Source organism: Choristoneura fumiferana, chromosome 25, assembly GCF_025370935.1.
Source record: "Choristoneura fumiferana chromosome 25, NRCan_CFum_1, whole genome shotgun sequence".
NCBI classification, from domain to species: domain Eukaryota; kingdom Metazoa; phylum Arthropoda; class Insecta; order Lepidoptera; family Tortricidae; genus Choristoneura; species Choristoneura fumiferana.
The window spans coordinates 11,238,493-11,250,927 of record NC_133496.1 but is presented as its reverse complement, the minus strand read 5'-3'; the positions used below and the strand labels follow the sequence as shown (position 1 = coordinate 11,250,927).

Here is a 12,435-nt window from a genome sequence, read left to right as displayed (position 1 = left end):
TGCCGAAACGTCGAGGTAAATATTACTCGTGTCTAAAAATATATTGTTTCCAAAATAGTTACTTGATTTATAATGCATAATATTTGGCATGATAATTGGGATATGAATTTACTGTACCAGCGGGAAAATTACAAATTAATTATACCCACTGCCCGGTCAACCAGACTAGTTAGCCGTAGATCCTACAGGCAAAGAGCGCTCAAAAAGTAGCAAAGTAAATACATTCCCTTTTTACTCTTAGTATTTGAGGACATGTATAGTTATTTTCACACCTCACCTTCAGAAAAGTAACTTTTCCTCCCTGACGAGAGGGAGCAAAGTGGAACTTTTCTGTTCAAGGCTTTTCTAAGTATTTTATTGCAAATGCAATTTTTGAAGTTGATAATTGTAAAGCCACGCCATTTTCTATGCTGGTTGTTCTTTAATAATATTTAGAATTTACTTCTTTCAAGTTTCTTAATGCTCGGTGTGAAAAGTTGTATGAGCGACTCGGGAGAAAAATTATTTTCATCTTGTGCGTTAACACTTGAATCCCTCATTACGCTCAGGATTCTACTTTAGAATCCTTCGCTACATTCTGGATTCTACAATAGAATCCTGAGCGTAGCGAGGGATTCTAAAGTAGAATCCTGAGCGTAATGAGGGATTCAAGTGTTAACGCCCAAGATGAAAATATTTTTGCTCCCGAGTGGCTCATACAACTTTTCACACCGAGCATTAAGCAACTTGAAAATAACAAATTCTGAGTATTATTAAAGAAGCATAAGCATAAGCATAGAAAATGGCGTGGCTTTACAATTATCAACTTCAAAAAATTGCATTTGCAATAAAATACTTAGAAAAGCCTTGAACAGAAAAGTTGCACTTTGCTCCCTCTCGTCAGGGAGGAAAAGTTACTTTTCTGAAGGAGAGGTGTGAAATAGTTATTTGTGTCACAAGGGAGCAAAATGGTATAGAAAATGACGTGGCTTTCCTAAAATTGTATTTGCAATAAAACACTTAGAAAAGCCTTGAACAGAAAAATTGCACTTTGCTCCCTCTCGGTAGGGAGGAAAAGTTACTTTTCTGAAGGAGAAGTGTGAAAAAAACTATTTGAGCATTTCTAAATAAAGTTTGTACATTTGATTTGCGACTCCTATTTGTGATAAAAAATTGCAGGTATGTAGAGTGAACGATACTGAGTCGTAATAACATAGCCTCTCAAAATGTCCCAATTGGTTTGTATGGAAATTTCCTGTTTTGTTACCAAAACTATGGATTTGCGGTAACAAAAAAGGAACTTTCCATACAAATTAATTGGGACATTTCGGGAGACTATGTTATTTAAACTCAGTGAACGATTCACTCTATCTACCTGCAAATTTTTCCCAAATCTGAGTCGCAAATCAAATGTACAAACTTTTTTAGAAATGCTCATTTTAGCACTGTAGCTTGCTGTGACAAAGTACCAAACTTTTCAGCTACCTATGAGCTTGACTGCTTCGAATTAGGTTTGATGCAACATCTGTCTCCGATGATGACGTGTCAGCTAAACTGAACGTTCCCGTAGTCTGCAAATACGACGGACTATTTGCGGTAGTTCTAGTTCCTTCACAAGACCTTGAAGAAAGAACTGCGTTATTTTTCCGCCTTTGTACCTTTGCAAGAACTGAAGATGCTACTGCGAAAGGAACAAAGACAAAAAAATAAACGCAGTTTTTCCTTCTAGTCTTGTAAAGGAACTAATGCAAAAAAACGCAGTAGTTCCATCGCACGAACATCCAAAGGAAGCACTGCCAATAATCCAGTACGCACGACTACAACTCTGCTGGATCGGATAAAAATCCTAGCAGATAATACTTACAATAGGTAGTTATATGATACGAATTGACAACTGTTTTCGACTCGAAGGTAACAAAGGGAGTGTAGATAATTTTGGAACTGCTCGTAGTCTTCGGCTGATTGTGCCAAATCATCGGTTATGATTATCCTAACAAAATCAATTTATAGAGATATGTAGGTACAAAATTAGCACGGGATAGTTTTTTACCGCAATTTGATACCAGTTATCGGCGAGTGGGTGAACTTTTGCTGTTATGTAAGTATTTCGTAAGTATTTATTTATACCTATAAAGGCAAAACATGGCCTAAAAATGCATGAGATTTGGCAAACATACAATTGGAATTATGGAATACTCCTTGAGGATCGCAGAGGTGCAAGAAGTTTTTTTTTAATTCGAATACCTACACTACAGAATAGATTTTTTCTTCAATGGGAGCGAAGCCGCGGGATTAAGCTAGTAATTATATATACGAACTGAGAAATCCAGATGCAGAAGCCTAGATAAACTCTTCGTCAACTCTTTTCATGGTTAGCAACTTATTAATAATTGATATTAGCAGCTTATGATTACTAATTCTCTACCAAAAGTCTTACCACAGAAATTGAGTGATGATGATGATGATAATTAGGTTAGTAAACTCTGTAAGCTTTTTATTACCTCTTTTGATAGAAAGAGCTTACACGAAGCTCTGTTCATAAACTATTAGGTATGTCTAAAGGCACTGTTACACATGCTCGTTACTAGCATGCTTATAAGAATGCTTATGAGCATGTTCATGGACTGAAGCAAACGCGTTCACACTTGCTTATTACCTTTCCCCCTTCCACCCCGTCTCGAGCTTGCAACTAATAAGCATGCTCGATAGTAGCATGTCCTGTTCACACATGCTACTAGTTAGCATTTGCTCAATAGTAGCATGCTTTCTTGCTACTAAAGAGCATGTGTAACAGTGTCTTAAGGGACTTTGGCCTTACGGATGCCCTTGATAAACTTGATTGCCTGTGCATTTCTGTGCGTGTCGTACAAGGTGACTAAGAGCCCTGGTGGCAGCGCTCTCTATTGCTAACTACGAATTCCAAACTCCAGCTCTGCGGCGTGGAAGGTAAGGACAAACCACCGCACTATTTTCCCAAGAAACTCGTCCTGTACATTTGCTACCGATTTTCAACCGACGACCATGACCAAATTAGCAAGAGTAGTAACTACGAAAAGTAACTATAAATATAACCTGAATAATAGCAAGACCATCAACCAAGACAAGAAACCGTGGTCAGAATCTTGGTAATTTCTCAATTTATCGTACACATATTATGAACACTTGAAAGGCGTTTGGCTCGTATTATAATATGCGAACAGTTATCCAAGACCCTGCTTCTAATTATCAATAAAATACCTATAAATTTTATAGGTCGTAGTAAAATTTTCGAGTAAAGTACAGTTGGTACAAAATTTCGTGACTCGATAAAAAAATGTGAATATTACTCGAAGGAGTACCCGATCGGGTAGCTAAGTGTCGCAATAGACTTTCGCTAGCTGGCGCTGTCTATTTGAGTGTGTGCGTGAGCTCCTAGTGTCCGTATACGGCCGCAATTGACGTTCAAAGTAAAGCACCTCGTTTGCGGCTTTGGCGGAATATTTCATTTCGAGTGTGGGGTCAAAAAATCGGTTACGCTTAGATACTCCCGCCACTAGTTTTTGGTGAAATAATTCTTCATAATTTACGAAAAAAACCTGAAAAAAGGAACTATTGATAACAGCGCCATCTAACGGGACATTGCTCATGAGCTAACCAGGAGCAAACCCCTTAAAAGATGTTTTATGACAACTTTTTTACACTTTGAGTAACACTATTGAAGTTTTAGTAGGGAACCCTAATTTTTTCCGGTAATAAATGTAGCCTATGGCACTTTGGAATAATTTGGCATTCTAATAGTGACAGAATTTTTAAAATCGGTCTAGTAGTTTTTGAGTTAATTCGTAACAAACATCCAAAAATACAAAAAATCCAAATCTTTCCTCTTTATAATATTAGTATAAATGGGGATCTAGCTGTAACTGTAGGTACAGGATAAATTTGTACCTATGTGTCATTAAGAAATGTGCAACTCATTATTGTTTATTTTCAACTTAGCTTTAAAATTAAATTTTATCCTCATTCAATCTCTTACAGCAAGCAAACACACATCAACTCAAATTTAATTATTTTAATCAATCATAAACAGTATAATTTCGGATACCTCATAATTTGAAATTGACAACGAAATCGTAGAAGTTCTACTAGGCAGGCGAAACAGTTATTTTTTACTTTTAAAGAAGAAACTGAAAAAAAATGGAGCCAGCGACCCGCGCTTTGGAAGAATCCATAAAGAAGGATGACCCGACTAGTGTTGTCACGCAGCAGCCAAGGAAGATCGAAAAATTCGAAGACAGCGAAAGTGCCGAAAGTATTGATGTGACGTTGAATCGACGTTGTAGTGATTGTTGCCGCAACTGCATCGAAGATTGCCTCAAGTGCCTAATTTTGAGTGTGCGTTACATGACGTGTTTCACGTGTTGTATGCCGGTTCGTCGTTGTGGAGTATATCCCTAGGTCTGAAGACGACTACAGTTTTTCTTTTGCTATAAATCATTATTTGTTAATCAAGGGTGAAAAGTTGTTTGGCGCAAGTGCTTTTATTGAAAACCGAGCAAGCGAAGGATTCTACGATCGAACCACGTATGGCGTGACTGCGTGACCGAGGGTTTCAAAGTACAAGACGCTTACTTTACAGCCGAGCGAAAAACGCAATTTTTCACCTCACTACAGAAAAATAGTAGATGGAAGGAAATATATAAATAAAACATTTATAAATCGCTTTTTGAATACTCTGTCGCACGCTAGTGCTCGCAGCTTGCCTCCGTTGTAGAACTTCTTATCCCGTAGGAATTCCGCAAAATACGTCCATGTTCCTCTCCTCTACAATTATAATATTATTATCTACCTATGTAAAAGTTCAGCTTTTTAAATCCAAGGCTTTGGGCTGGACGTCGATGAGTGAGTGAGTCAGGCAGTCAGGGTGCTCGTGATCGCATTCACCATCTCTTTCTACCCTCACCCTATGCCGTGTGACAAGAAGAAATTGTAAAAACGATTAAGATTCCGACTGCGTTGGAAAATAATTCTCCATTAGCACGGGAGTTTGTACCTAAAGCGTTGACGTTACTATAAAGTAGTTAAAAAAGTAACGCCGGACATAAAATAAAATATTCGTCTACGAATGCTTGAAGCTGTTCTTTCTTAGTCTTAGTCGTAGCTTCATATTGCTTTACCTGTGCCCTTAGTGTAATTTTTCGGTTACAAAATACGTTAAAATCTCAATTTATATGGAAACACGAAGAGCGCCTCTAGCGGAACGTTTGCGATGTTCGTGTTTCCATACAAATTGAGATTTTAACGCGTACGCGATCGTGACGTATTTTGTAACCGTTTTCGCTAAGGTTTACACTAAGGGCACTGGAGATCGACGAACGTTTCGAGTCAGGAAAGGCACGTTTTATTTGGACCTAATGAAGAAGCTGATTGTCGCAATTATAATCATGCAATTAATCCCAAAAACAATTCGAGATAAAATCCCCAATGAAAAAAAAATATTGTGCACCTTCTTAAAAACCTTTTACTACCTACCTAAGGAGAGATCTGAGAGGAAATTTGTAAGCCGATATCTGTTCGGTGGGTTTGAATTTATTGTTAATTGTTATTAAGTGAGCATAAATCTTAAACTTAGTACTAATCCTCTACTCGTAATGCTACTACTAAGCACCTCTTTTGTTCACAAAGAATGTATTGTTTTTAAGGGTACCTAATTATTTAGGTGCCTACTTTAAACAATAGAAACAATTTTATGATGGCCAATGAGTAGACGCGCCTAGCCTAGCTTTTATAAAACTTTACCTGCTTTCTGTAGGTACTGCTTTGTGGCTTGTGGTTCGAGAAGTTAGTTATTGAAAAATGTTATGAATAGGTAATCTGTTTGTTCAGTTGATAGTTAATGCAAAATTATTATTTCAGTTAGAGTAGGTATTGAGAATGTGTAAAAGTAGGTTTCTGTTATTTCTGTCTATCTAACTCTATTGTATTTGATTCTCGGAGTTCCGTCACAGAATAAGTAATAGTACAAGTTCCGTTTGCTCGTAATTATACCAAATTCAATTTATACGCAATGAGGGCTATCGCGTATGAATTTTCCACTAGAGGCGCTAGTGTAGCGTGAGGTCTCCGAAATGTCAAATCTCATAGTTTTTGGGTGAGCTACGCGGATTTATTTATAATTAGAATAATTTTGTGAATATTTTGCAATATATGACATTAATTATGGCAAATATACGTTCCGGGGCAATGAATGTCTGTGTTTTGAGACAGTTTTGTCTTTCGGGAACCTTTGTCCTCCCTTTTTTCCGAACGAAACGGGGACTATGCAACACTGTGGCGTGCTCGATATTTTTATGGTACGGTTTTAAGGTGTATTAAATATGATTTTAATCGAAACTTTGTTTTCACACCCGTAATAACAGACCTTGAAAGCCATACTTAAAAACCTCACGCAACAGTGCGCCATCTAGTGAGACAAAAAACGATAGCCCTCATTACGCGCGACACATAAACGTAATATAAAAAAAACTTTGTTAGGTTCAGTGTGACTTAATCATATTGATTGCGCAAAAAACGGTTCTTTTTGTAAATGATAGTATTAAAATTTAACTAACATATCATAGTACCATTTATTTTGTAGGCAATTCACGACAAAGGTGACCGCGAGATGCTGTCTCAAACCAAAACGAATTTCAAAATATATTATAATAGGAGCGAGAATAGAGATGGAGTCGCAGTTTTTTATTTTATTTATACGACTGGATGGCAAACAAGCAAGTGGGTCTCCTGATGGTAAGAGATCACCACCGCCCATAAACATCTGCAACACCAGGGGTATTGCAGACGCGTTGCCAACCTAGAGGCCTAAGATGGGATACCTCACGTGCCAGTAATTTCACCGGCTGTCTTACTCTCCACGCCGAAACACAACAATGCAAGCACTGCTGCTTCACGGCAGGATTAGCGAGCAAGATGGTGGTAGCAATCCGGGCGGACCTTGCACAAGGTCCTACCACCTGAGTTACAGCAGCATTTTATTTGTTATCATATAATTTGATAGATTGCGTCATTTATGTATTAAGAAACATTTCCTTAGACCTATTGATCATTTGATAAGTATGAAGGTAATTCTAAGGAGTTTGATGACGGGAATCTGCCTACAATAATTATTAACTTCAATAGAAACAATGAAAAATCAAATTTCCACATCCCAGACTTGGAACTTTATTGGCCACTTACAAAAACATAAGTCTCAATTTAATATGACAGTGTCGAATTCCCTTCCAAAGACTACAGTTCCCTTCCATACGTCTTTACTTTAGTTAGCCCATGTAGCGCCCGTGTGCAATTATTACTTTAGCGCCATCTAGGAAGCGCACGGTCAAAGTGGAATAGGTACGAAGTGCCGCGGCCGGCGCCCCTAACACCGCTGCGCCCGTGTGCAACGCACACCCTGCGCTATACTAATTGTCACGTGTAAGCCCGGTCTAATGGCTTAATATAGATATGTTTATTTTCTTCATAAAATCAGCAATTAGTGTAAATTTATACCAAGAAATGCCAAACAAGTGCCACACAAAATCGAACAGATGAAATGTGTTAACAATTATTCACGCGTGATTTAACTCTGAGCGCAAAAGATGTACTTAATTAAGATGTAGCAATAGCAAGGGATGATCGTTTGAATAACTTACCACCTCGCGGTCGCAGCCAACAACCTTCGCGAGTTCTGTGAGCTCGTGCTCGACGTCCTGTCGCCGCTCACGCTCATACAGCGCGCTGCACGCACGCCTCTCGTCCTCCTGCCTACAGACAGATACTTACAGACAACTGTTCGATTAGGATTCTGATTTAAAAGTATCTAGCAAAAATGTTTTCGGAAACATATCTTTTATAACCAATTCATGGTATGTTGCATGGTACCAATTCATAATTATGATTTCACAATTTATAATATTATATGTATAGGTATGTAATGATGCAGTAAATGTATAAATTATCTTCTGCGTCTGTTTAACTGGTTTTTTTTACACAGAAGTTGAAATAACGCATTAATAAACTGATTTTCAATAGTCATCGCCTTTAATCATATTTTTTTCTGGATATGTAGGTACTGTAGGAACTAGGTTGTATACCTACCGCTGGCAGGTGGTAAAACTGACCACCTGGCAGGTTAGATTGACGTTGTCGGGAGCGCAGATTGCTCCCGACAGCCTGAGCGGCTGGAACCATTTTATGTAAATTATTTATAAGTGCTACCAAGTTCCACAATAAATATAAATAATTGAAGAACAGCGTTATTTATTGGATGAGTTTAAAGTCACGCGCGTAAATCCCCTGTACCTATATAAGCTCTTACCAAGTTACAGTCCCCACAGTAGGTACCTACCTACCAATAACATTAAAATAAAACAACACCGAAATTAAGAAAACTACATTTTAAATGAACGGCAGGTCTTTCCCTCGATGTGCTCTCCCATTGGACTTTTTTGATTTAGTTATTGCTACAAAAAATGTAAAACCTACTTTTATATACCAACGTGAGATCTAAGAGGATAACTTTTTAAGCCGATTCCTGTCAGGAGCGTTGATTCTATTGTTAATCGTTTAGTGATCATAAATCTTAAACATTTTTTTATCCTCTTATGATACTACTAAGCACCTCTACCGCTTACACAGTTTATGTGTTGTATTTCTTATGGTTAGGCAGGTACCTATTTAACTTAACAAAAACGGTTTTATTACATGCAAATGTTAGGAAACCCAGGTTATTTATAATAATACACCTTTACCTGCTTTGGTATTGGACCCCAAATGGTCAGTTAACTTTGAATCGAGAGTTAAATAGGTAGGCATGAAGAAAATACTGAAACATTTTCTATTTTTAGCACCTACCACTATTGTATTAGATACCAGGACCTTCTTCAATTACTTACCTGATATTTCACCAACAAACGATTTTATTTTTAGGTACGAGTACGCATCTGCTTCAGTTGGTATACGATTTAATTCGCCGAATAATTATTGGAAGTAATTCGTTTCATGTATTCATTAGATTGAATTCGCAATGTTTGCATGAATAAGGTTTCGCACTTTAATTGGTTAATTTATTTGTGTTTTAATTAATGCGTTGATTGAAGGCAATAAGTTTAATTTGGGAGTTTTCAGAAGGGCCTTGTTGCTCTGCAAGCCCAATAATACCAAAAGCCCGTCTTTTGCCAAACTCGGCATGGCGCAAGCGAGAACGAACACAATCTATCCACCTGCAGCGTACGTGTAGAATGTAGGATGATCATTTTTCAAAAGCAGCATTGAATTTATTTCTTATTGGTGGATTGATTGATTGATGTCATGTTTTAATAGAAACAAATCTATTATTACGAGTCATGTGGTGGCCCTCAAAAGGGCCTTTTTATAAGTATCAGTGGCGTCGCATGTCGGACGCGGGGTCCGCTTGCAGTTTGAGCACTTGGCTGCTTGCCTTCGCTTATGGCGAGAAGCTCGGTGTGCAGCGAAGCCTGGCCGAAATTTGCGCCTACTTGCTTTCCCATCAGCTTTTCATTATTATGACTTAAAAAGGTGCAAGCAGCCATTCTTTTATCTTCTCTATTTCACGATCGTCTTCTAACTTAGCGACTGCAAAATAAAAATGCCAATTAGAACATTTCAAACAACTGTATAAGGTATCAACAATCTCGATTTACTAATTGCGACCTAGATTTTTAACAGTTTTGGAATTAAACGCAATCAAAACTTAAAGATGTAAAACTTACTCTCATTTTCAGTCTGCTTTTGCTTTTCTTCCAATTCTTTTTTAGCTTGACTTATTGTTTCTTCGTTCAAAACATCCTGTCGAGGTTGAAGCAGCCAGTCCTTGATGTCGTTTATTTTAATTTGCTCTTCCAACGTAGCAACTGTAAAATTATAATTTCTATTAAAGCAACACACTTTAACTGTCACTTTGAACATCTTCATCTTTACAAGATAAGTCAGGTTTCTTCAGGAACTTGGTTTCAAAAAGAATGAAGTTTTTAGCGGATAAAATTTCAACCGCACGAAAAATCGAAAAATTAGATATCGAGTCAAAATTCTCTATTTGAATTCAATGGAAAACACAATAAAATGTATAACTCACTTTCATCCTCGAGAGCACGGTTTTGTTCGGTGAGCTCTTCTACCGTTTCCTGCTGTTTAGGCATCTTCAAGATCGTTTCCACCATCTTGAGAAGCTCGTAGCTCGGTAGCTATGGAAAATAATTAAATATAGTTGAAAAAAAAAAACAATTTCTAAGTAGGTACAAGAAAATATATACGACAACTCTCTAGAGGTTATGGGTTGGGTAAAACTTCTTTGTGTCAACTTACAGGAATGCAAAAAAATATGACATTATAGACTAGAAAGACAAATTGATGATCTTGATTCGTAAGAACTTACATCGCTGCTGCAGCCGACGGCTTCGGCGAGGTCGGAATATCCCGTCCCCAAACCCTGACGCCGCTCGCGCTCATACAGAGCGTTGCGCGCGCGCCTCTGCTCCTGTATACAAAGAGAAATGACGATTTAAAGAGGATTCAGCATGGAACATTCTTAAAAATATCTAATAAGTAAAGAGATAGGTATGTTTTTCTCTACACAACATTTTACAGTACACTACACAGTTACTTCTTAGTTACACCTATACACCTATTTGCTGTGCTATACATTACTAATTAAAAAAAAGGATATTTAAAAGGATATATACCTAGTAACGAGTAAATAAAATGGAAAATGTAACTTACAGCTGTTAACGGCACTCGGTTTTTTCCAGACGGTCTTCCACGTCTTGGACGCGCGTTGGCATTAACGCTCATGGTTAAATAATAAAGACGAAGCTTAAGAAAAATGGTTAGAACTGCAGTTGCCTCTAAGGGAACTTATTTGGGAATGAATTTACTTTCTACGTAAGTACCAGCACATAAGCAACTAACCCCACCACTGATTTAAGGAAACGGGGCGAGGGCGGTAAATGGGGCGGGAGCGGGGGCGGGCCCACCCCTGTAACGCGCTATGGTCGCTCTGGCTCTCAAGTTGAGACGGTCGGTACGGTAAAGTAGCAAAGTGAATGATGACAATACTTTCAAAACAAAACACAATAGCAAGGAATCAAGAGCACTATGGACAAAATTAAGATTGGCCGTGTGATATTCCTAGAGTAATTTTGCCGAAGACTAAAATACCTACAGACCAACTGCTGTTATATAGGTATCGGGTACAAGAAAGGATCATCTTTTAATGAAATAAAAGTTGTTAAGATTCTTGTGAGGTTTTTGACATTCATAGGTGCTTGCTGTGGCTAAAATAAAATAAAGATTTTTGTAGGTACTTTTAAATACCTACTTAGATAAGTTTACTTCTAAAATCCAATTTTATAATTAGACCGCTAGTGAAAAATCGCAAAAAAATATTAAGGATTATCATTATCTCAACTAGATCTTATCTTAAATATAGCACTAAACCTAAACACTCCGGGTTAACATTAGCAACTAGCGACGCTAGAACTAGGAACATATACCGGGTGGGCCTGTAATATTAGCAAATAATTAAAACATAGATCTTACTCCTCAAACTGAACAACATTAGTTCAGCGACACTTAACTTTATTCGAAGAAGCAATGTAAAGCAAAATTCTTGATGTTTGTAGCGTGACAGGCGACGTCAGTTGGGTTTTAGGTTGGCGTACATTGATAATTTGTATGTAAAAAGGAAAATTCAAAAACTCCACTATTTTTAAAAGTCGCTGTACTAATGTTGTTCAGTTTGACGAGGACGAGCTATGTTTTATAATAATAATAATATCATTTATTTCATGTAACTGGGACAAAACTGGACTGGGTTATTAAATTTTTTGCTCATATTACAGGCCACACCCGATATGATTACCGGTTCACAGCTATCGATGACGGCTACGATTATCTGTACAAATTTTGAACAGTCTTATTGACTCTGGTAAACTTATCAAACTAATCATCGTAAGGTATTATTAACACTTAATGCCCAGTCTATAATTTGAATTGACTGTTATGTTATTGTTGACGCATTGACAATGAATGTTAATTAGCTATACCTTAAAAGGTACTAATCATAACATAATTACACAGGTAATCAATTTTAGATCTAGTTGTTTGTGTTAGGTACCATCTAATTCACGATTTTTGTATGTTCAAATCAAATTTTGCAAGTTGAATTTTATAATTTCTCAGTGATCGTATTGTTTCATATAATGCACACTTTGTTTGAATGATATTGCAAAACAATTCAACCAGCAAGAGCTTGTAACGGACGGAGCTTGAAATGGACACAAAAAAAACCTGGACAAAAAAAGGACACAAAAAACTTAAACACGAATAATTATTATGTTACAGTCTTATAATATACCTACCTTAGTACCTCTAGATACCAACGTGAGATCTAAGGAATAACTTTTAAGCGGATTTCTGTTAAAA

At 37.3% G+C, this 12,435-nt stretch overlaps 1 protein-coding gene across 1 annotated transcript; it reads right to left on the bottom strand.

Moving 5' to 3' along the window:
• Window positions 1-9,523: 9,523 nt before the first annotated feature.
• On the bottom strand, window positions 9,524-10,803 carry LOC141442056 (uncharacterized). Its single transcript, XM_074106961.1, has 5 exons — window positions 10,732-10,803; window positions 10,388-10,489; window positions 10,088-10,196; window positions 9,726-9,866; window positions 9,524-9,588 (listed from the first exon to the last, which is right to left on the bottom strand). The coding sequence occupies exons 1-5, from the start codon at window positions 10,801-10,803 to the stop codon at window positions 9,524-9,526; spliced, it is 489 nt and encodes a 162-aa protein (XP_073963062.1).
• Between the last annotated feature and the right edge of the window lie 1,632 nt (window positions 10,804-12,435).